The 23,503-nt window shown below is 40.4% G+C and overlaps 1 protein-coding gene across 1 annotated transcript in view; it reads left to right on the forward strand.

The window, feature by feature from the left end:
* Nucleotides 1-23,503, forward strand: part of LOC148542122 (dynein axonemal heavy chain 5-like) — a 356,598-nt gene that overhangs the window by 213,897 nt on the left and 119,198 nt on the right. Inside the window, exons 58-69 of the mRNA XM_088471686.1 lie at nt 1,043-1,193; nt 4,864-4,978; nt 5,070-5,168; nt 7,114-7,214; nt 9,752-9,901; nt 12,661-12,735; nt 13,075-13,245; nt 16,111-16,263; nt 17,058-17,162; nt 17,259-17,425; nt 17,972-18,158; nt 22,737-22,844. Of these exons, the coding sequence (XP_088327812.1) occupies nt 1,043-1,193; nt 4,864-4,978; nt 5,070-5,168; nt 7,114-7,214; nt 9,752-9,901; nt 12,661-12,735; nt 13,075-13,245; nt 16,111-16,263; nt 17,058-17,162; nt 17,259-17,425; nt 17,972-18,158; nt 22,737-22,844 (1,582 nt within the window). The remainder of the gene's footprint in view (nt 1-1,042; nt 1,194-4,863; nt 4,979-5,069; nt 5,169-7,113; nt 7,215-9,751; nt 9,902-12,660; nt 12,736-13,074; nt 13,246-16,110; nt 16,264-17,057; nt 17,163-17,258; nt 17,426-17,971; nt 18,159-22,736; nt 22,845-23,503) is intronic.

The following is a 23,503-nucleotide window of genomic DNA, read 5'->3' on the forward strand; positions in this document are numbered from 1 at the left end:
ATTCAACACCCCCTAAAATACAATAGTATTTTTTCTATCTTTTACACCATGATCTCGGCACCCAACACCACCGGGGTGATGAGCATAGCCCCAGACTATCAACCTTGGCCTGGGAGTTCCCACTTACCAAGGAATCCCCGACCTTGGCTGACAAATAGGGGGGGTGCTGAATGTTTTGGTAGGGGGACCGAGTGAAGCATGTCCCCCTGCTTTGGCATTACATCCCTGCTAGCAAGAGCCCGGTGCTGGTTGTGCAAAATATGGGGGACCCTTACATTATTTTTCCCTCGTATTTTCATAACCATGACTGGCTCAAAAAAGCTTGGTGCTGTTTGAGCTTTGTGTTGAGGAGCCCACACATTTTGTTTTCAAATTTTAAACCTATTATTTACTTTTACACTCAGAAGCACTGATCTGTGCAAGCTTTTACAAGCATGCTGTGAGGTGGTCAAAACTTACTGAAAATGACTGGAAATTAAAGTTATTGAGGTTAATAATACTGTAGGAACAAAAACAGGCCCAATTTATGTGATTTTAGTTATTTATATTAAATTATTTTGGCAAAACGAAAACCGACGATGACTTAGAACCAAAACATGGGGGACAGCGCACATCTCTAAGTCTGCCATAGTTGCCGGGGTGCTGCTGCTATGGGACGGACACTTGGTGGGCCCAATTTCTCTGTTCCATTTGTCTATGTATTTTTTTTTCACATGTGCACTAATCCTTTTAATAATGCTGCTACGGTGCCTACAAATGTCTAGTTATCATACTGCAGCAAACATGAACATTTTTATTAATTAATCTTTACAGTATTCTTACATTATGCAAATACGCATGAGTCAGAGTAACTTAAACTGAGAAGATTACTGTTATTAATAAAGAAAATGAAATATTGATAATGATGAATAATATAAATATAACACATGCATTTTGTGCTGGAACTGGCCCCCGTTACAGTTGCGGGCAAAGGCCTCCTCTGTTTTACCCTTAAACCATGACCATGAGCTGGCTGGCTCATGCTTTTATCTTTGGAGCACAGTTTGCCGGATGATGAGCAGGAGATCTCTGTCTTTGACTATTACCTTGACGAGTCAGGAGAGTGGGACACGTGGCAGTCTCGCTTACCAGACATCTCATATGTTGGGAACGCAGACATGATGGGAGAAGCGTTTATAGAAACACAAGACACGGTGGGTATTTATTTCTGTCTGTAGAGAAAACTGTTAAGCATCCTACATGACTGACAGATATGTGAATATAACAATATATGAGGAGACAATAAGTCAAAGGAAACTAAAACTAACATTTGTGTTTGTAAGTTATGGTACTGTATCCACTATTATCTCTTTACATCCCTCTTACCTTTATGAGCTGTATCTGGCTAGTAGCTTCATTGGTTTTTCCATTTATAGCTCCAACCTTAGACATAATAGAACAAATCTGCTACAGTGTTTGCTCTCAAACTGTATAGCAGAGTGAGGTAACAATTTGGGGCTTATTAGATTAGATGGATGTCTGTTCTGTTGCATATGTAGACTTTTGCATGTCCTTTGGAGAGACAGAACAGGGATGGGTAAGCTTTGGGGAGGTACATCATATCCATGTCATTTAGTACCTGATTTAGAGTTGTACTCTATTCCGATGTTTACGGAGTCGAGCCATTATCATTAAACCATGCATGTGTCTCAATGCGCATGCGTCAAGGACCATTACTGTAAACGCTACCAGCGACCATTTATTTGCAGCCTGAGAGACAGTCGGGGAACATTTGGGAGAAGTAAAGGAGAGTGGCAGCAAGGAACGCAGGTGAGTCACGGCTACTTCGGGGCATGTTTCACTCTGCAACTGCGATCCATGTATGCAAGGAATATGGCTCCGATGTCTCAATTGCCACAGTCATTCTGCATGATCATAGCCTCACTCAGGCTGACTGCAACAATCGAATGATCTGCAACCGATGCTATGTCTCTGTACGCAGATGCTTTGACATGTTACGCATGCTTAGAGCTGCAAAGCTGCAGCCGGACTTCTCAATACATCCTCTGGTGGCTGCGACGCTTGCATATTTCTGCATAGCGGCTGCTTTGGCATTAGCGTACAACTCTGAATCAGGCCCTTAAGCTTGGTACACACTATGTGATATGTCATTCGTACAGCTGACGAATTACATATAGCTAAGTTCATCTGTCCATATGTAGTTATGTACAGAGAATATGTTTGTGAACAACGTTGTTCACACACATAGCTGGGTCAGCCTTGAAGCACCATTGATGCCGATATATTTTGCAGATGTATCGGTATATCTGTTTGTATGGGCAACCCTCCGACCACCCATACACTGACCGCAGGAATTTATGATATTGACATCACGACTGGGCAGGTAAATTTAAAGGCCCATCCAGTTGTGATGTCTGGCCAAACATACCGAAAAGCCAATTGGTAAGTGTGTATAGCCGCTGGATCGGCCAAGTGTGTACCCAGCATTAGACACAATTAGTCGTGGATGCATCTGCAGATATGCTTGTTAGGTGGTGTTGGTTCTAGAGGGCTGCTGCGATGATGATAATGATGATGACTATTAGCAGAACTATGAACCTGCTTTTGATTGACAGAATGTGTATTAAACCCTCCAGGTCATAGTAAAACATGCCTATAATTAAAGTTTCCCTATTCAGAGCTGTTTGCTCCTCTAACTAAGATGGAATGCCATCAAATTTAGTAAATATACTATTCAAAGCACAGGGAAAAGGATTCATTCAGTAAAAAAAATTACGTTCCGGAATATGCCAATTTGGGAAAATATGGCACCATCCAACTCATTGAAGTTAAGGAGTGAACTGTGAATGAGTTTGCAGCTTTGAAAACAATTCATCTGGCATTTTAGCTCAGTTTCAGTTTTTACAAAGAAGAAATATAAAAAAAAAGTAATATTTAATTTTAGGTTTCTCTTATATTTGAATTTTTTGGTACATTTACATCAGAAAATTTTGAGTAAAATTGCGCAATAAAATAGTAAACAGCAGCCAAATAGACACTTAGATTTTTTTTATGAGAATTCTTTTAACAAATAAAGTGAATAATAAGAAAATGTCACCAAAGGTGCTAATACTATATATATGTTCAAATGGATAACAATATTAAATGGAAAGTAATCACCCTAATAAAGGTGGATTTTCTGCCCAGGTAATTCCCAAATAGTGTGTGTCCCGAGAATCGTAGTTCCACAACCAATGGATGAAATATACTTCAGTGATTGAATTTCCAATCTGGAAAACAAAAAATGTATCTCCCTATTTCCATACCATAAGGAAAGGATTAGGTACAATACATTAAACAAAGTGCTAGTGCAGAGACCTTTATGCAAAGGGTTTATTAAATGTAAACAATGCACTCACAATGTAACAAAAATATCAACGCATATAGTATACGCTTTCTCCAGTAAAGCAGTCAGGGATCATCTCCTGGATAAAGACGCACTGTTCCCGTAGCTTATGTGATCTTGGTCCAATTGTGAGCTGGACTCTGGGTAGGTGAACCCACGTACCCTGACTATATATAACTTTATTATTTGCATTACCATTAGGACCACTGTAGGAAAGTTCTTCATTTCATCTTTAAAGGGGAAAACAACAGCTTTTTGTTTTAAATTTAATTTGTATTTCTATTTAGTTACATTTGGGAACATGTGACTTTCTCATGTATTAATAGCACTATCAAGATACTATTTTCTCTTGTGTATATAACACTTCATTATATTATTTATACATAGGGCAAAGGGACTTTAGCATTTAGAACTAAATCTCTCTCTACATTATTATGGGGTGTATTATACACACTTGTTATGTCTGACATACCCAGTTGTAAAGCACAATGGAGAATGCTGGCACTATGTTCATAACTTTTAATAAATATATAAATAAATACAGTATATAAATAAATAAATAAAATGCTGTTTTCGAGTTGGATGCGTCTTATAGTGCATTAGACTTAACATATTCATCTAAGTATACTTTTTTTTTTATATCCATCTCTTCCCAAACTGCATTCTTACCACATATTCGTCCACCCCTAATGCATATCTCCCAAATGTCCTGATTTCAGCTAGACAGGGGACTGTTCTGCAGTCCTACAATAAGGACTTTCCCACTAGCAGTCGGTGGGAGTTGGTAGGTAGTCCCATGCATATTGCAGACATTACCACGCCTGCCAGGGGCATAGGCTGCCACACCTACCATGGTCACACTCCCAATTCTGGACTCTCTAATGTTAGGACATACATTCTAATGAGAGAAGATCTGTGTTTCTGTATTACTTTTCATGTATGTTGTTTATTATATTCTGGTCCATAGTATTTAGTTCTATATATTTATAGTATATGTCGGCATTACTTATATGCTGACCATGCTATCACTTGATAATCTGCTACATTTTGTGATTTATTTCTGCATAATCTTCCTTATTGGCTACACTGATGTTATTTGGTTTATATTTGAGGTATATTTAAGTGTAAAGCCAGTAAGAGGATATTTAATTTTCTCTAACTTGCAAAATGATTGCTCGGTTTTATAATGTATTTTTTTATTGTATATTGTAACATGATCTGAAAACAAGTTTCTTCTATCACCTTTGCACTACATCTCTTTATTGTATCAAGAATTGCATCACCAGTTAATAGATGTGAATGACTTCAGAAGGGTGAAATCCATTCTCAACAACACATGTTTCTATGGAACCATAAATACGGCTTACGGTTATTAGGCCACACTGCATTTATTTTGAATACAGCAATTAAATATAGAATTGTATCACTATTTATTGGGTGCTTTTTGTTAGATAATCTGTTATTTTTGTATTTGATAGATTATAGTTCGCACTTTCTTAGAATATGCCAGCATGGGATCCCAACACATCTTATTAACTGGACCTCCTGGATGTGGGAAGACATCACTAATGAATGACTTTATCTCAACCCAAGGTATGTCAAAGATCTAGTAGTAAAACGGTTCTCTTCTCCTTGATAAGAGGCGCTGGGAGTGTATTATAGCTTTCTCACTCTGGTTTTTTAGACCGGGCACGGACCGTGCTTAAAAGATTGGTGTTTTCAGGATCCTCAAAAGCCAAAGAACTACAGGATCTCCTTCAGCAAAATATAGCCCACAGACATGGTAATGGTTTACAGTGCTCTTCTCACACACTAAATTCAATCCTTAAGGGACCTATTTGTTGAGCTGTTTCCGTATGATTTTCAGAACTTTAAGGTTCGAGTGTCTAAAAAATATATAGCAGCAGCTGTCCCCATAGTCATTTATGGGAACAGCAACATGTTTTCATTTAACAAGATAGATGGTGATGGCTAATGGAGAGGGACGTGAGAGGCACCTCGCCCTGAAAGCTTCATCTCTTATCACATATTTGTGATTCTCAATAAATATGCCCCTAAATGTATCTACAATCACCAAATTATGATCTGGGCTTGTTATATAATTAGCGAAACTGAAAGGTTCTCTTTGGGCTGCAGAGTTTGGGTTATATTTCAGGATTAAGGGGTCTATTCAGTAATGATTTTTTTTTTACTTAAAAAATGCGGAAACTATTGTTTCCGCATTTTTTAAGTATGTCCACTATTCAGCAATGGGTTAATAGAGAAGATAACATAATTATCTTCTCCATTAATTCCCATATCACATAGTATCGCACAGAGGCATCCCTCCCTGCGCTGTCACCTGGTGCAGGGAGGGATGCTGCACCGAAAATGGGGCGTGGCATCACAGGAAGGAGGTGTGGCCTCATGGGAAGAGGTGTGGCCTCACGGCCCAAACCCCGTTGTCCCGTGCTTTTTACCAGGGGGTCCGAGCGGGGTGTGCAGGAGGTGCGGACTGCCCTGTCCTGTGAGCAGTGGCGGCTCCCTGACAGTGTCGGGAGCCGAGTGCTGCACTTAATACTACAGTGCAGCACCCGGCTCCTATCACTGAGGGGGAGTATGCACCTTGGTATCACCCCTCGACAGGTGACACCCGGGTGCGGCCCGCACCCCCCTTGTGACGCCACTGATATCGCACTGTAAGGAGCAAACCATTGTTCTCTACAGTGCTTTAACGCTTTTTGCTATTCAGCAAAGCAAAAAGTGTTAAATTACTTGAAAAACTGCAGGGACAGAGGGAAATTTTCCCTGCTGGATAGTGAAACTCCGCCCCAGCCTCCTTCTATGCCGTGTGGTGACCACCGAGTGTAAGTCCAGCTGCAGCCTGCCAAAACTGTCTAAATTGATGTGTTCATACTCTTTATATTAGTCTGTATATATTTATATTTATGTGCTTTTATTTATGACATTTATATACACATTTTAAATATAAAAGCACATAAATATAAATGTACTGTATACAGACTAGTATAAAGACTATGGGCCTGATTCATCATGGATCGCAATTGCAACAGCTTATGCAGATTTGGCCGATGGTGAGTACTGCGCATGTGTATGCATCGCGGTGTGCGTACGCAGGTCAGCATTGCGATTGTACTGCAATCACGTATGCAGATACAAAGCTATCGCGGTCAGTGATGGGATTTCAGCATTTGGGAGTGATGATGGGGGAGTGGTAGGAAAAAGCAGACATGTCTGTCCATTTGAACACCATTTCCTGGGCATAAATTAGCCACTGTGACTGCATTCGCACTGCGTGCGACGAGACTTACAATTTCTGAGACAGGTCAGACTTGCTGTAATTCTGCATGAGGGACAGATGTTACTTGATTTTAGCGATGTATACACAGGACTGCGAGGTCATACAAATGTGAGAGCGGTAGAGGGCATCTCTGTGCTGGCTGAGCAGTTGCAGACATTAGTATATTTTCATAGCAGAACTGCGTGCGTAATCGCAGCTGTGATCGCAATAGCGATCCATAATGAATCAGGCCCTATATACACATTTCAATCAGTTTACAACGTTTTAGCAGGCTGGATCTGGACTGCACGGAAGGAGCAGAAAACAATACCTTCTGCAAGTTTGCAGGGACTACGTGTTAATGCAACTGCTTGTCCTGCTTCAAAATGCTGAATAGCTGACAAAAAAAATTATTATTGATAAAAATTTGTGACACATTGTATTTCAGGTTTCCTATATGGTGCAAGAGATGGAAAAACACTACAATTGTTCATTGATGATCTCAATCTTCCTACACCTGATGAGAATGGGGTGCAGTGCTGTAACGAGGTAAAATGTTTGTTGCAAATAAATAAAATCGTTATTTTATTTATAATTCAAGTAGGTTAATATTTTTTAATCTAATTTGAACTATTATTAGAACCCAAACAAAACAATATTAATGATAACGAACCCTCAAAATATATATTTTTTTAATATTTATTTTCTAAATTCTGTGAATAAATTTAGGAAAAAAAAAATCTAATTTTGAAAAAACAAAACGTAATTTAGTTTCCCCAGTATCTTATTTCAGCCACTTGCCCAAAGGTTATTGCCCATGACATTCCTTACATGTTTTCTTTAACTCTAGTGTCTTTGTTTAAATTTTTATTGACTATTCACTTTAACTAGTTCCAAACTAAAGACTTAAGGTGCCCACACACATACCGACTTTTCATCCAATTTGGCCGATTTCGACAAATTGTGACGACAGTTCATGTAAAAAATGGCCAAATCATGAGCTTCTTCTCTTGATCACGATGCCGATGCACGTCCCCGCTCGTCGTACCTCGCATCTTCAGATCTGCCGTGCTGTAGGGCAGATTAGCCAATCTGGGATACAATGCACTGGCTGCAAGATAGATCTTAAGTCAGATTGGACATTTTTAACTCCAAATCGTGACCACGACTGCCTGGGAAGAGTTCAGGGAAAATCGTGTACATCGGCTGATTGGGAGCAAGTCGGTATGTGTGTGGGCACCTTAACACAACAAATGACACTTCCTGAGCTTTGTGCAGAACAGGCTATTGCACAGGGTAGGGAAGCTCTGGCGATTGACAACTGAATTTGCAAATTCACTTTCTGCAGAAAGACTTCAGTGAATAGTGCTGGGACAGCATTGGTCTATTCGCTGTCTGATCCATTGGGGTATGACAGGAAATACTTTAGGCTAAAATTTGTTGGTAAAATGTTTTTTACTTTGCTGCCAAATATGGAATAATATGAGTATTCCACAGAACAGCTTCCACTCATCTAAACTCCTTTCCGTATCACTGGTCCCTACGTGAACATTCGGTCTAAGAGTTATATTTTTTTTATATGTATTTATTTAAAGTTTTTCACAATTAAAATAAAAAGTACAGATCTACAGTATGTGCATAGGCAAGTAAAACAGATAGAACATAAAACTTAATACATGAGATTGCATAGAAACATGGATAAGTAAAGAGCTAGTCTGAGGCAGTTGCAGGGAGAACAACTATAAATAACGTTACAAGGCGAAGAATGGAAATAGAAGAGAAACGTAAGAGCATGGGTGAGAAAAAGAGAGAAAGTGAAGGAGGGGAAGAAGAAGAAAGAGGGGAAGGGGAAACGGGCGCTGAGAGCCGCACCAAGCCCTGGGGAAGGGGGCATGACCCAATAGTGGGAGGCATGGTCACGCCCCCTTAGGATAAATAAAATAATTTTTGCAGCACCATGTATCGGCACTGCATGTTGAGGAGGGGGGTGCTGTGAGCTCCTCAGCCCGGCGCAAAGCCGGGGGGGGCGCAATCAGTGTGATCGCTCCCCCCCACAGGCATAGAAGACTGCTTCTCAACAGACACAAGCAATCTCCTACTGTAGCCCTGCACACAGCAGCGTGTGCTGGGCTGCTGTGAGGTAAGAGGGAGGGGGGGCATCACCGGGCCCCTTCAGCAAGCCCGGGTAATTAGTATCCGCTCCACAGATCATAGATCAAATGGGAAGTCCAGGACCAGAGCATTTTGTACCTGGTGGAATGGGTCATGTTGGAGGGTCAGTGATCGTGGATGGTAATACCCACTTACCTTTGGACACCAGAAATATGCAAGCTGACCTCGGAAGGAATTACTTGAATGGTATTTTTCCCGATAGTGATCCGATATCTTATAGAGACCTTCTGTGAAGGTAGAGTATGGGTGGCCACCACCACTCATACGTATAGCATCGGTCACATGCATGAACATTTCCTAAGAGCCGTAGGCAGCCACAGGTAGTTAATGGGACATTACAAACTTCACTCCTCTGTTCATATAGGGCACAGCGTCTCTCTGCTTCACCGCCACATTTAACAGTCTGTGTCTACTGTTGTGCGATTGTAGGTTTGCTTAGAAACGCTCACGATGGAAAGTGTAAAAATGGTATTTTAAGGTCCAGCCTTCCAATGCTTTAGAAGCACCCCCCTTCGCTAGCTACAACTTTCCTGTTTTTCCATTATAATACCGTTTGTATGAGCCTCATGTGTTTGATACATTTGTGTAGGGACATCAGAACTGTCTTTATTACTGGTATTTTTGAATATTATCATATTGATGGAAATGCGACTACAAACTTAATTTGTGCTGTAGACACACAGATTTGCACATTCATAATTGTTCCTTAATATTAATTATTTAATAAGGGTCAATTATGAATGGACTCATTATTTGCACCAATATACCTCTAACTCAATTTCCTGGTGGGTCCTTCATTTTATTGTCCAGCACTAATAAAGCCTCTATTTATGTACTGACTCTGCTGTTATAATTTGATATTTAACTCTTGGCAACTAACTCTGTGTTAAATGTGGTCTAATAATCTCCTCTAGCTACTAAGAATGCTTCTTGATGATAATGTTCTGGTGAGACTAAACAAACCATTTGAGTGGCAGACACTGGAAGGACTCCTGGTGAAAGCAGCAATGAGCCTACCCAAATATGGCAACAGCACAGAGAGAATGGCAGCTCAACGGCTATTGGTGAGTGTAATAAAATGTCTGGGAAGAAGAATGGGTTCAACACAAAGAGCCTGCAGCTATTCTGGTTAGAGGCAATTCAACAACTTCAATTATATACAGTGGAGGAATGAGCCAGGAATCAGTTATTATATCGTTCAGTGTTACCCCAGCATTACACTGTAGCTCTCTTAATTATGTTTAATTACCTCCCCAATATATTATGTTCAGTCACTTTCCAAATTATATGACTTATTTGGACCCAAAACTGATCAGAAAGCTGACATTTTAGCTGAGACCCTACCTCACCCTGTGCTGTCTACATACTAATCTATACACACAACTTCTGCCAGTCTCTCACTCACACGCTGCTGGCTCTGACTGAGTCCAACAGTATTATTCTTTTATTGAGTAACAGTTTTAAGTGGCCCATACACGGTGCGTTCTTTTGCACAATGTGGACGATTTAGCTCAATCATGCACATCTTGTGTTGATTCTGTATGTTTACGATGCCGATGCACATCCCCGCCCTCGTATAGCTGGATCGTAGATATTACGTAAAAACTATAAGATTGCGATCTATTGTGTACAATGTGATATACATTAGCATCCTTATCGTATGATCATAACGATCAATCCTACACCATTTAAACTCATCATATGGAGAATTTTAAGGGAAGAATCTCAAGGTAAATCGTACAACACATTGTGATGTTTCAATATCGCACCATGTATGGCTGGCATAAAACATAATATCAGCACCTAATCAGCATCAATGGTAACTTAATAAAATAAAAACACTGGTATATAAAAACACCGATCAAAAAGTAACAAAGTAATATTCAAACAAATACACCAGTTCATAGAAGAGTCACGATATTCGATGGATCGAATGTGGATTATGTATGAAATGTAGTCCATAGATTCAAACAAGTAAAACCCACTAGGTGACACAGTGTATTGTTGATGCAAACAATAAGTTATTGTAGCCTGCTGACAGTCTCAAATGTATCCAAATAGACCACTGGAGTTTAACTCCTTCCAGAGAATGTTGATAAAAACAAATAGCAGAGCTGTAACTTGACTTTTTGGTGCCCTGAGCTAGAAAGAGCATTGGCGCCCCCATTTTTAAGATAGGAACATAAGACGTGCATCCAAAAAGGGACGTGGCCTCATGGGGAAGGGCCATGACCAATCTAATTTGTCCTGTACGATGATGAAGGGGTACCGATCCCTTTGTACCATTGTTATCCAAGTGTCACTGACAAATACAGTGTGAATCAAATGGATTACATTGATCATACACAATAATTATGCAGTATAACTCTCTAGATGTAGGTGAGCACTGGTGAAGCTGCTCCTTCAGCAGGGTTTGTGCAAGAGAACAGCCATGCACCAGCCTGGAGCTGGCAGTGTAGATCGCAGATTGAATTCCATAATTAGACATTTTGGTGCACTGTGCCAGAAAGAGCATTGGTGCCTCCCCATATCATAAAGAGGGACAGTGCGTGCCTCAGGCGGTGGGCCAAAAAAATGGTGTGGTCCGTCTCAGAGGGAAAGGGTGTGGCCACATTATAGTACCCCTAATTCAGTAGCGCATGCAGGGGGGTTTTCTAAGTACCCAGAACCCCCCCCTGACAGACTTGAGAGCAGTCATCATGCTCTTAAGCCCCGCCCCATCATGGCAAAATGCCGCTATTCGCGGGCCAATGGGAAGGAAACGGAATCAATATGACGCGATCCCATTAAAATCGCGTCATATGGCTCTGCCCCACCTCCTGATTGACCCGCGAATCACGGCAGTTTCACACTAGGGAGTGGGGCCTTATGACATGGTGCCAGCCTGCCAGGTCTGCAAGGTACGGGTGTCTGTGTGTGTGTATATATGTATGTGTGTTTAATGTTTGTGTTACATATGTATGTGTATGTGTATGTGTGTATATACAGAATGTGTGTGCATATCTAGTGCGTGTATGTAATATATATATAATTCACATTACTCCACACAGTAGTGCCCCTTAATCAAATTACACTACAAAGTAGCGTCCCTTATACACATTACGCTACACAGTATTTTTGCCCCTTACACATTTACGCCACACAGTAGTAATTCCCCTTACACATTATCTTGTGCCACACAGTATAAATCTACCCCTTACACACTATTCCATACAGTACAAATCCCCCCTTACACATTTTGCCACACAGTACAAATCCCTTCCCCCTCCCCATTACACATTTTTCCACACAGTACAGATCCCCTCCCCCTCCCCCTTACACATTATGCCACACAGTACGGTGCTCAGGTTCCCGGTAGTGAGAATCCCAATGCCAGTATCCCGACTGGGTTAGATTACCAACACCTGTCCTTAAGTACCCGTACCCTAAACCTAACCCTACCTCCCCACAGCCTGAACCTAACCCCCCTCTCCGCAGCCTAAAGCTAACTTCCCCCCCTTCCCCCACAGCCTAACCCTAACCTTTCCCCTCTCGTTGGGATGTCAGCAGTCGGGATGCCGGTGCCAGGAATCTGACTGGGTTCAGGATTCAAGAGCTGGCATTCTGAGCACCGGCATCCCGATCACCGGGGTGTCAACTACATCCCAAAATTTAATAATATATAAATAAAGCAGGATAAATCATTAAATTATGTAAAGCTGACGTAAAAGTATTCTAAACATTGGTATAAATCTTACTATGTGGAACTTTCATTTATTGCTCTCACAACATAGTTGTGCTGTATTGCTGAATTTGTATTAACCTGTGGCTGTTATATCCTCAGCGCCATTTTTCCATATTTCATCTTCCGGATCTAGAGGGTCCCCAGCTGCAACAAGTCATTTTCTCTGTACTAGAAGTAAGTGTGAACACCGATATGGCTCATTCAGGTATACATTTACAACAATAGACTGTAAGAAAAACAAAATCTTTTTTTAATGCATCATAGGGTCTTATTTTACCTAATATCTAAAGAATAGGATGAGTCAAAAAATATTTAATGGTCACTATTGTCTGTAAGTAAGCGGTCAGTTTTGATGGTGAGTTTGGTCATTATGGACTCTCTTGGCCTGAATTGTCAGGACCCAAATATGTAGGCAGCTTAATATATAATTTACATAATGTAGTACATGCTTTGGTACTGGAATGTGTAATGCACATCGATCAAAATACTCACAGTTGTTGTTTTTCAATGTAGGCAACCATGGGTGACAAGGATGGCCTCTCACTGCAAGAAGAACTTCAAATGTCTCTGGTCAAAGCATCATGCCATGTTTTGGAATGTGTTAAGAAAGTGTTAGTTCCATCTTCAACACCAGGCAGACAGCACTATATCTTCTCATTAAGAGAGATCAGTAGCGTTTTCCAGGTAATGCTCAGGAACATGCAATATATGGCTTTGAATTGCATGTGATATGCGGCTTTGAAATGCATGTAATATGTGTCTTTGGAAAGTTCTACTCTACAGAAACACCTACAATATGTTGCATACTAGCTGACTTTGGTTCTCTCAATCCAGGAGAGGAGGAGGTAGATGGGTGGGATGGGAGTGGAGCACCGCTATATGCGTCATCTTGAAGTTTTGCTGGTATTCCAAGCTTTGTGTGAACGGGACAGGGTGGTGGAACATCATGAATCGTCTCATTGTGGCCTTACCCCCTGTGATGGTTTGACTGCATAACCATCTTTTGGAATCTGGTGGCAGGGTGTTGATTACACAATTCATAGCGTATTGCATCATTAACACCCGTATACCCACAACTGTTGGCTGGTTGGATGCTGAGGACTTGCCCACTTTACCGCGAGACGGGAGACTTCCTCCCAAATTTGGGAGTCTTCTGCAACTTCCAGGAGAGTAGGCAAGTATGTTATTAGGGCAAGTTACATCTTGGGGATAACTGTGTTTGAGAACTATCTCAACCCCCATCGTTTGTCCATTTAACTTCCATCTGACACTTTACATGTAATAGTTTAGATTTAAACTGCATGGGTCCGACGCATGGTGACCCTGCTATTCTACAGCAATGGGCATAAGGAATGAATATAATAGATATATATGACAAAATCAACAAATGCTGATTATATAATTACACAGTACTTATTAGAATCATGCCCATTGAGAGCTGAATGGGGCCTGGGTACTGGGGGGAGAGGGTTGTGGCCAGATCTGGGAGGCATGGCTACACCTCCACAAGCTATGGCCCTCACTGGATGCCTCCAACAATTCTGGGCCTGAGTAATCAGTACCAGCCACTCCTCTCACTCTCAGAGCCAATGATAAGAATGTGTGAAATGGGCTGAAGCTATATATATATATATATAAGAGTTTAGTTTCTGATTTGTCTGAAATAACAGATACTGTGGAAGAGTTACTTGGTGTTTTAAAGAAACATGAAACTGACAGTAACATATGGAGAAGAGGAGAGGGGGTGCCTGCATACACTTTCCCATGTCATGTCCAACCTCACTGGGGAAACTAGCCCTGGTGCCAACTAGCCTGGGGATGGTTTGTAAGCATTGAGGTGCCCCCTCTATGGTTTCACAAGTCAAAGCTGGCAAAAACCTAATTCAGGTAACCCTGAAAGCAGGGGGAGGGACCATGCTTGGTTTCTCCCTGAGTTTGGGGTAACCAACAATTCTTTATGTTTAATATGCAAAAGTAGGTGGACAGTGTCCACCTACTTCTGACCTCAAAATTGTAAAATTGTGGGGATAGCTTTCAACTTTTGACCACACTGAACGATAATTGGCTGGTTGAGTTGGTTAAATCAAGCAAGTTTGATTTAACAAACTTGTTGGAATGACGACATTTTCGCTCATTTATGTTTATGAGCATTTTTCGACAACCAGACAAATATTGTTTGCCCTCATACACTGCATGGTAAACGGTAATCGTGTACTGTATAGCTAGCGTATGGAGATCAAAACATGAATTGTTCATTATCTTAAAATGGGGTAGATTTACTAAGCCTTGGAGAGAGATAAAGTACCAACCAATCAGCTCCTAACTGTCATTTTTCAAACACTGCCTGTAAACTGAAAGTTAGAATCTGATTGTTTGGTACTTTGGGGGAGATGTATGAAGAGGCGATATGGGGAAGAAGTGGTATCAGCTCACATTATGTGCGCTGATACCACTTCTCCTCCATGTATTATTGAGATGTCCAGTGTTAAATGACAGGGGCACTGTGCACTCCTGTTCTTATCAGCATTACTATCTTGCAGGACAATGTATAAATGGTCAGTGGCACTGACCATTCCGACAGCTGCAGCTGTTGATGTCTTTGCCCTTTTACCATAGCAGGGTCAGCACTGTCCCTGCTGCGGCAGCTGCCGGCGCCTGGCTGCACGTGAGATCTCGCGATGCTTGCAAGATCCTGCACATGCTCATTGGAGGAGGCCGGAAAGGGAGACACTAGGCTGATGCACTATGTGCTCAGGCAGGGATCGCCGAAGGGGGGAGTCTTCACTCCCCCACTCCGGCAGATGAGCAGGGGCGCTAAGAGGGGGGGAGCGGGTACAATTTGCCCGGGCTTCCAGAGGGGCCCGGCGGGGGCCCGGGTCCAGCGCCGCACCCCCTCCCTCCTCACTATCTCCCAGCACACAGCGTGTGTTGAGATGCAGTGGGAGATTGCTGTGGCTTCTGCTTAGCAGCCGCGAGCAATCTCCTATGCCTGAGGGGGGGAGCGATCACACTGATCGCGCCCCCCTGGCTTTGCACCGGGCTGAGGGGCTCGCAGGGCCCCCCTCCACGGCGCGCAGCTGCAAACGTTTACTTTTTTGTACTTTTTTATTCGAGGGGGCGTGGCCACGCCTCCCGCGATTAGGCCATGCCCCCTCTTTACCGGGGCCCGGCAGGGCTCTCAACGGCCCTGCAGATGAGATGTTCATACATAAAGAGACAAAGCAGGAAGAGTTATAGCGGCATGATAATACATCTACCCCTACTGAGATAATTAATTTCTATGGGAATCACCTATAAAATTGAGTAGTCTTTTCCCACTTGCCAGAAACAGAGCATTATAACTACTTTGCAGCATCTAATTTGTATCAACAGTGAATTATGACATGCATTTATCATGCCCAAAATACTCAGGCATGAAACGTGGCCCTTTTGTCACTGTAGGTCTGTCTTGTATACTGTACAGTTCTTAGTTACATAGAAATCGCATTAGAAAACACAAATATAGGGTATAAAACAGGAGTTCACCTTTTAGCTTTTGTTATTTTACAGTCTCTTCGGAAACTATCAAATGAAGATCGTGAAGACCGTAGCACTGTTGTATCGTACTGGCAACATGAAATCCATTGTGTTATACTTGACAGGCTGTGTCGACATGCTGACATCAACTGGTTCAACTCAGAATTGACCAAAACAATCGAAGAGGTATAAATTGGCATTTTTTTTGTTTAAGCATAGGCATCACAGACATCATGGTAAACTTATAGCAGTAATTGTAATTTAAAGCTGTATTATCACCTACATGTTAAGTGTTACTAACCTACTTCTTCCCCTCCCTGGACATCTGAGGTCTGTCCAATGCAGTCATTTTTCTGGGGCTCCTTCATATTTGTAAAGTATAAATGGCAAAACATTAAAATTGGCTGCCAGTAGGGTGTGTGAGTTGGGGATCAATTGGAAGACATAATCTCAGGGGTCACAGGCATCTTGTGATTGCTCCTCCTGCTCATACAATTGAAAGCATGACCAGTACAGTTGATGTAATGATTGGCATTACTTCCTCACAGCACTGAGGTTTCCAGTTCGTCAACCACCAAGGCCCTATCTGTGTATCTGTGTTGAGTTTGTATGTTCTCCCAATAATTGTATGGGTTTTTTCTGGGTGCTCCGGTTTCCCAACACAATCCAAAAACAAAATGGTAGGTTATTTTTTTCTGCCCCCGCCCCCCCCCCCCCAAAAAAGAAACCTACTGTATATGTGTGTGTACATGTGGTAGTGAATATAGATTGCAAGCCTCATGGGGACTGGGAGTGATGGTAAACATTTCCCAAATTACCTTCACATGGGGGGAGGGGTATGAAAAAAGAAAGGTTGAGGAATTATGCTATAACAGGATAGGAAGTATTAAAGCAATGTTTCAACTATAAATACTATCGAATGATAAAAACAAATGACCTTATTCAATACACATTGTAGTTCCTCTTTTTTCTGTGATCAGTATTTTCCAGACATAGAAACTTCTTCCCTCCAAAGAATATTTACAACATTTCCCCTGGAAATGAAGTTTTCTCATCAACCCAACACAGATGCAAAAATTATCAAGGTAACAATAACAACCCATATTCTTCTATGTACTTTTCTATGTATTTTGTGTCATTTTAGTTCAAATGATACATTAGATTACCTACACGTCCCCTAGGTCTTGCTACAATCTCTTGACAAATTGGATGATGTGCGCAATTTCCTGAAGACCATTCTGCAGCATTACAACGAGGAGCTTGGGCACCAAAAGCTCCATATTGAATTATCAGAGAATGTTGTAATGCAAATAATCCGTATACACAGAGTCCTGTCTTGTGAGAACGGGTAATGTATGAGTTTGTCATACTTTTTTTTTTCTCTTCCCCATATAGGGCCTGAGTGTATAGCGTTAGATGTAAGTCTAAGTGCAGGGAGCAAAAAAACAAAAACAAAACAATTTGTTTTGCTGTGCATGCTCAGTACAATCTGGTTAGATATCATGTTAAACATGCACTTGTGACATGTATCCCTGGAGAGAAAGATTAGGGCGTGCTAGTAAGTACTGTCAGCATGTGCACACCTAGGTTTAGCACATATGTGTTGTTCTTGAGTGTTCAGATTTACATGGTATCTCGTGTTTTTTTATCCAATGTGTATTTTAGTCAGTATGTGCAGTTTTGATAATTCGGGGCATTTACAGCAACAGTTTCACAGAACAAAATCGCTGTAACCCACAGCAACTAATAATAATCTATTATTCTGTCTACAGCTTATAAAATTAAAGAAAATGTCTGAGTGGTTGCTAAGAGATAGACAGTTGTTTCTTTGTTTACTCCCCTTTTCATAAGTGTCCCTCATTGCAACTTATATTAATGTTCTTTGTGGTTGTAGTGGCAATGCTTTGTTGGCTGGATGTGTAGGATCTCACCTCTCAACGCTAGTGAAGCTAGCCCTCTACGTGGCTAACATACCCCTACATGCGGTGGATACATCTGGGCACAATCATTTTATGAACAGTCTTAAATCAGCTCTGCAGATCTCAGCTGTTGATGGAAGACCAACAGCCATTCTCTTAACTGTAAGTTTACAGTGTTCCAACTGGGTCTCTAGGGCTGAGTAGTATACGTTGATAACGACTTCAGGTAAATTATACTTGATGAGGACATAGAACAGGAAAGCATTGTCTATTTCATCCACTCAATTGAAATGTTATCTTATGATGTTGTCAGACAAGGGTTTAATTACAATTACCCTTAATTATCTTAGTTATCATCCTTATTGCAGCCACTGTGACTCTTTGAAAGGAACAATTGGTTGACTTGTTTTTGGAAAGGAGTGTGCTCTGTTACCATAGCATATCTCAGTGCCTGCTATGAGCAATCCTGGTATGATTACAGTCTGGATAAAAGGCCAACTCACTTGTCTGCTATTAGGTTATTAGTCACAAATACAGAATACATTAATCGGTGTTGAAACAAAAAGTCATTGTTTCCAGTCTTTTTATGTTAATATCTGAATCACCAGTTATAGACCAGGCCATGATCCAAACCTATTAATGCTGTGATACATTTCAATGGCACTTTTTTTCTTTACTAAGAATAATACTAACAAATACTTTTCAAATGGTCAAAATACTTTACTTCTGAACGATCATGTAGTGTAGCATTTACAGTATCTAACTTATTATCCTGTTTTTTTTTATTTTCCAAATTTCCTCTATTAACATGGTGTAACGGTTGCTAAAACACTATTCATAACGCACAATGTGGAAGAAAAATCTCTATAGAATTATTGAGACGTTTTTACATAGCTCACTTTACGTTTTTACTAAGGGATCCACATATATTGCCCCTGCGTTAAGAACCATTATGTATTGCTATATATCACAACGATATATAATGTCCATACGCTGCAATGTATGTATAACTGAAGGATTGCCATGAGGCTGAGGAGACTTATATCTTGAGGCTGTGGGCAGAGTTGGGTGCAGGTCATGTGTACCCGGTAGCCAGTTAGGTTATGGTGGGTGCGTCTTGTGGTAGTTTGTATAAGGCTTTGGCTGCTGGACCTCTTTGATTTGTGAGACTTCCCCACCTTTCCTTCTCAATTTTTTGGTAGTGTGTTAGTTCTTTTTAACGTTGGCTATTTTCAGAAAAGCAGATCACCAGGTGCCATAGTTCAGTTTTGAGTGCACTCATCCTACTGTTAGTTGACTGTACCACCCAAATGGGAGCAGCGTCATCACCCTTATAGATGGGTAGTCTAGTTAAATGGTTGAGTTGGATACACTTTGTGTTGTGTTTGTTTTTGCTGTATGGCACCCTTGGCGGTATCTGCCTGTATTGCATTGCAACTTCAGGACCTGCACTTCTGAACAGCAGATGTAGTATATGCAGCTGGCAAGGGTAGGACTGAGCTCTACAGAGCATGCAATTTAATACACGGAACAAGCTTTCTATATATCTCTATATTATCCCTCATAATAAATTGTCCTGAATTAATATGTTTTCCAGTGTTAGATTAAATATGAAAAAATGCAAATAAAAAAAAAATAAAAAATTTTGTGGCATCAAAATGAGCTTTCTGTATACTGAGCGTTGGATTCAGCCCCATAGATTTGATACCTCCCTTCAAATGTTTCTACCTAAAAGCCTTTTACATGGCATTTCCATAAACCTTTCAACCATACCACTCTATTTATTGTAAAATAAAAAAACTATATATTTTTTATCTTTTTTATTTTTTTATTCAAGTCTGGTAAGAGTAACGGCAGCCACCATGATGGTGTTCTTTCCTCTTTCCCTTTGCCTCCTGACACACTCATTTAGTAGGTGGCTCTGCTGTGTGTAGCTGCAGCTAAGATGCTGAACAACTGATAACAGAAAAGGCAGCTTCATGATGTGTTTGTAGCTTAACTGCACCTGGAATGCTAGCAGTGTAATGGCTCGGCCTCCTACCCATAACAACCAAAGTGGTGATAATTTCTCCAATTGCCTATGTTATTACCCACCTGTCACACAGTGGAGCCGGTGGTATGGTACTCTTTGAAAGCAAGAGTACCATAGACAAATAAGAGTGAGAGGGAGAAACAAAATGCTGGACCAATAGGAAAGAGTAATATTGGGCCCTCGATGCCAACAAGCCCTAGTCAGGGAGACTTTGATGCATAGTGGGGGATCCGGATCTGTGTACACTATATCCTTTCTCCTAATAATTTTAGTGAATTTATACATAAAACTGTAGTGGCCAGTCATGAATTACTTTGCTATTTAAAATTTGCCATTTCCACCTTAGAATTCAGCACAAAAGTAAAACATAATTAAGACTTCCATAATTTTTAAAGAAATGATAAACTACAATCGGTATATTTACTAAAGTGAGGGTTTATAGAAGTGGAGATGTTGCCCATAGCAACCAATAAGATTGTAGCTATTATCTTCTAGAAGCTGCTCGATGAATGTTAAGTAGAATCTGATTGGTTGCTATGGGCAACAGCTCTACTTCTTAAAATCCACACTTTAGTAAATATACCCACAAAACTTAAAACTAAAAATTACTTCAGTCCATAAAATCCAACCTACACTATCTTGTTCATTTGGGTATATCAGTAGAGACGTATGAAATCACAGCTACATTTTGTGCTGAACTTAGTTTTGTGACTGAACAGGTCATTCCCCACAGGAGCACAGTTACAGCAATTTAATCTATGAGGTATGCTTTTGCCTTGCCATTACAAACATATACAGTATGCCCAAGAAATGTTTGATCAGCTATCAAATATATATATATATATATATATATATATATATATATATATATATATATATATATTCCTTATATTATAATGTATATGTATATTTTAAAAGCTAATCAAATCTTTCTTGGGCAGTGTAATTTCTAATGTGTGCAGCAGAGGTCACTACAGGCTTGGTTTTTAAATTCCCTTCTAGGATTTACTAATGACACTTCTCTGTGAAATACTTAAGCTGCATGTCTGTTTTGAAAAAATAGCTCATACACACACACATGTATATATATAGTAAATCCAAACACAATGTTACAAAACCTCTCTATTCAATATTCCTCTTACATCTCATTTGAGTCTCATTCATTGTCCCATATGGATACCAGTATTACAGAATATCTTCCTTACTAGAAAATGTATTTGAAAGATGACCTCTGTTAGCCTTTTTGCATATAGATATAGTGTAATCCAGATCCAGTTTGGCTAGTCACCATTGAGAAAGGAACTGCCCAATCCACTCAGTAACCTACATTAACAGGAGCAAAATGTTATACACCGTAGCAAATGAACATTTATAAATAAACTTAAGCCGCGTATCCGCTAGCAGATACCGGCACGACAGTACGATTACGGCATTGTAATCGTATCATCATTCCCCTCCCCCCTGCAGTGCCACTGTACGACTGATCGTTCAGTGTAGGCACATCAGTCATTTCTGAACATGGGCAATCTGTCATTATCGGCAGACTGACCGGCATGTTCAGTAGATAATTGATGTCGGAAACGACCAGCGGGAGCGCGCATTGCTGGTCGTTTCCGACATAATAGTGCGCGATTTGTGCACGATTACTGAGCGATTGCACGATTACGATGTCGTAATCGTGCAATGCTCAATAACATCACATTTTTTTTTCCATTTCATATGTTGCACTCATTTTGAGTGTTATAAAGCAAATTGTGTTTTAGAAGGATTTTTTTCTTTTAAATGAAACTATATTTTTTCAAAATGAATGAAAGTTTGTATATATATTTTTACATCCTGTTAATATTCTGCTGCATATTGTTGGCAAAAGAAATCTACAGCCGTTTGTAGATATTTTATGGCTGACTCTTGGTATTGCGAGATAATAATCATAGAAATGTAAAAAAAAAACACACACGGTTTTCCAGAGAGCTTTTTAGTAAATTTAATACAAAGCATCTGGATTAGGTTACAGTTTCTCTGTTCCCCCAGACACAGCTCAAAGCAGGAGCTTATAAAGAAGCTTATAGACCTCTAGCCATATGTTATATGGCAGCTTTGCTGCATATGTCACACATTCTGCTCACTGAAAAGCAGGCAAAACAAAACTGGATGCTAAACGGATTTAGTATTAATGCTGACTGATCCATGTGTCAGCTATAGGGTGTTAGAGTAAACGGTTAGCAGCTATGGAATGTACCATTTTTTTAGTGCGTGCAGACTGTTGTATCCATATTTTACCATCTGTCTCTCATTTCCAGGGACAGTCCCAGGTTTTAAAGATTTGTTCCTGGAAATCTTGGTCCCTGCAAATGTCCCTGTTTTCATTTCTTCTGACAAACTGTATAGTGCAGTTCCTCTAGTTCTGTATATAATACATTCTTACTGCCTGTTCTTATTCTCAGGGCAACTGAGCTAATTTTCTTAACAAGCTACCATTTAATGAAGTGGACTATATATAATGTCAAATACATGCATTATAAAGATGTTTAATAAACACACTGACATTAAATCAGAATTGGTTCTGTTTAGAACTGTTTTATTGCTTTTCAAGCTGCCTATATTTTGTTGAGCATGTAATCTACTGCTCGCCGTTCTTACAGAAGGTTAATTTTGTACTGTATTATACTAATGCAAATGGTGTCTTATTTAATTACAATACATGACAGGCAGAAGAACTGGCTACTGACAGCTGCCTAGATGCCATTAACAGCCTGCTGATCTGTGGGGAATATACATCATTGTTCAGTACTGAGGAGATGAATGATCTCCTGCAGGTAGGTGTTAGAGCAGATACTGGCTGCTATCTTGGCCTCTGTAAATATTAGATTTAATTTAGCATATCATGATCTATCCTGATACCAGTGTCTTCTGTTACACGTTTATTTCTTTTATTCATGTACAGTATGACTCAGTCTGTATGCACAGCACAAAGCATGAATAATTTATACAGACAGTGACAGAGACTGACGTTTCTAGCATCAGATTACGTATGTCAGCAGGAAGGTCTAAAACCAATGTGAATTCATTAAGCATGTTAGTAAGTAGTACACGTAATTACTGTTGTAAAGGTCTTTGACGTGTGATCTCTGCAGGATGCAAATGTATGTTGTAACTTGATATGATGTTTATAAAGAAAACAATAAATTACAAACAATTTAACCTGTATTTCAAACCATTTGTTCACTAAAACTATTTAACCACTGGGATGTTTTGGAGATGAAACCTATCTAATGCACTACATGTGAGTTCTCTAAGTAAGTTATACTTTGCACTTGTTCTTATGCGCAGGCATCTAAGACCTGCTGTGCATGCTGCCCGAAGCTTGTAGGGGCCCACCAACCCGCCCCCCTGCAGCCCGGCAAGTTGGTAAATTTGTGATATTTTTATAAGCCAGCCGCCGGTGCACTGTATTCTGATCTTACCTCCCCCACCC

The sequence above is a fragment of the Taudactylus pleione genome, unplaced genomic scaffold (genome assembly GCF_031769625.1).
Source record: "Taudactylus pleione unplaced genomic scaffold, aTauple2 ptg000015l, whole genome shotgun sequence".
Lineage (NCBI taxonomy): Eukaryota > Metazoa > Chordata > Amphibia > Anura > Myobatrachidae > Taudactylus > Taudactylus pleione.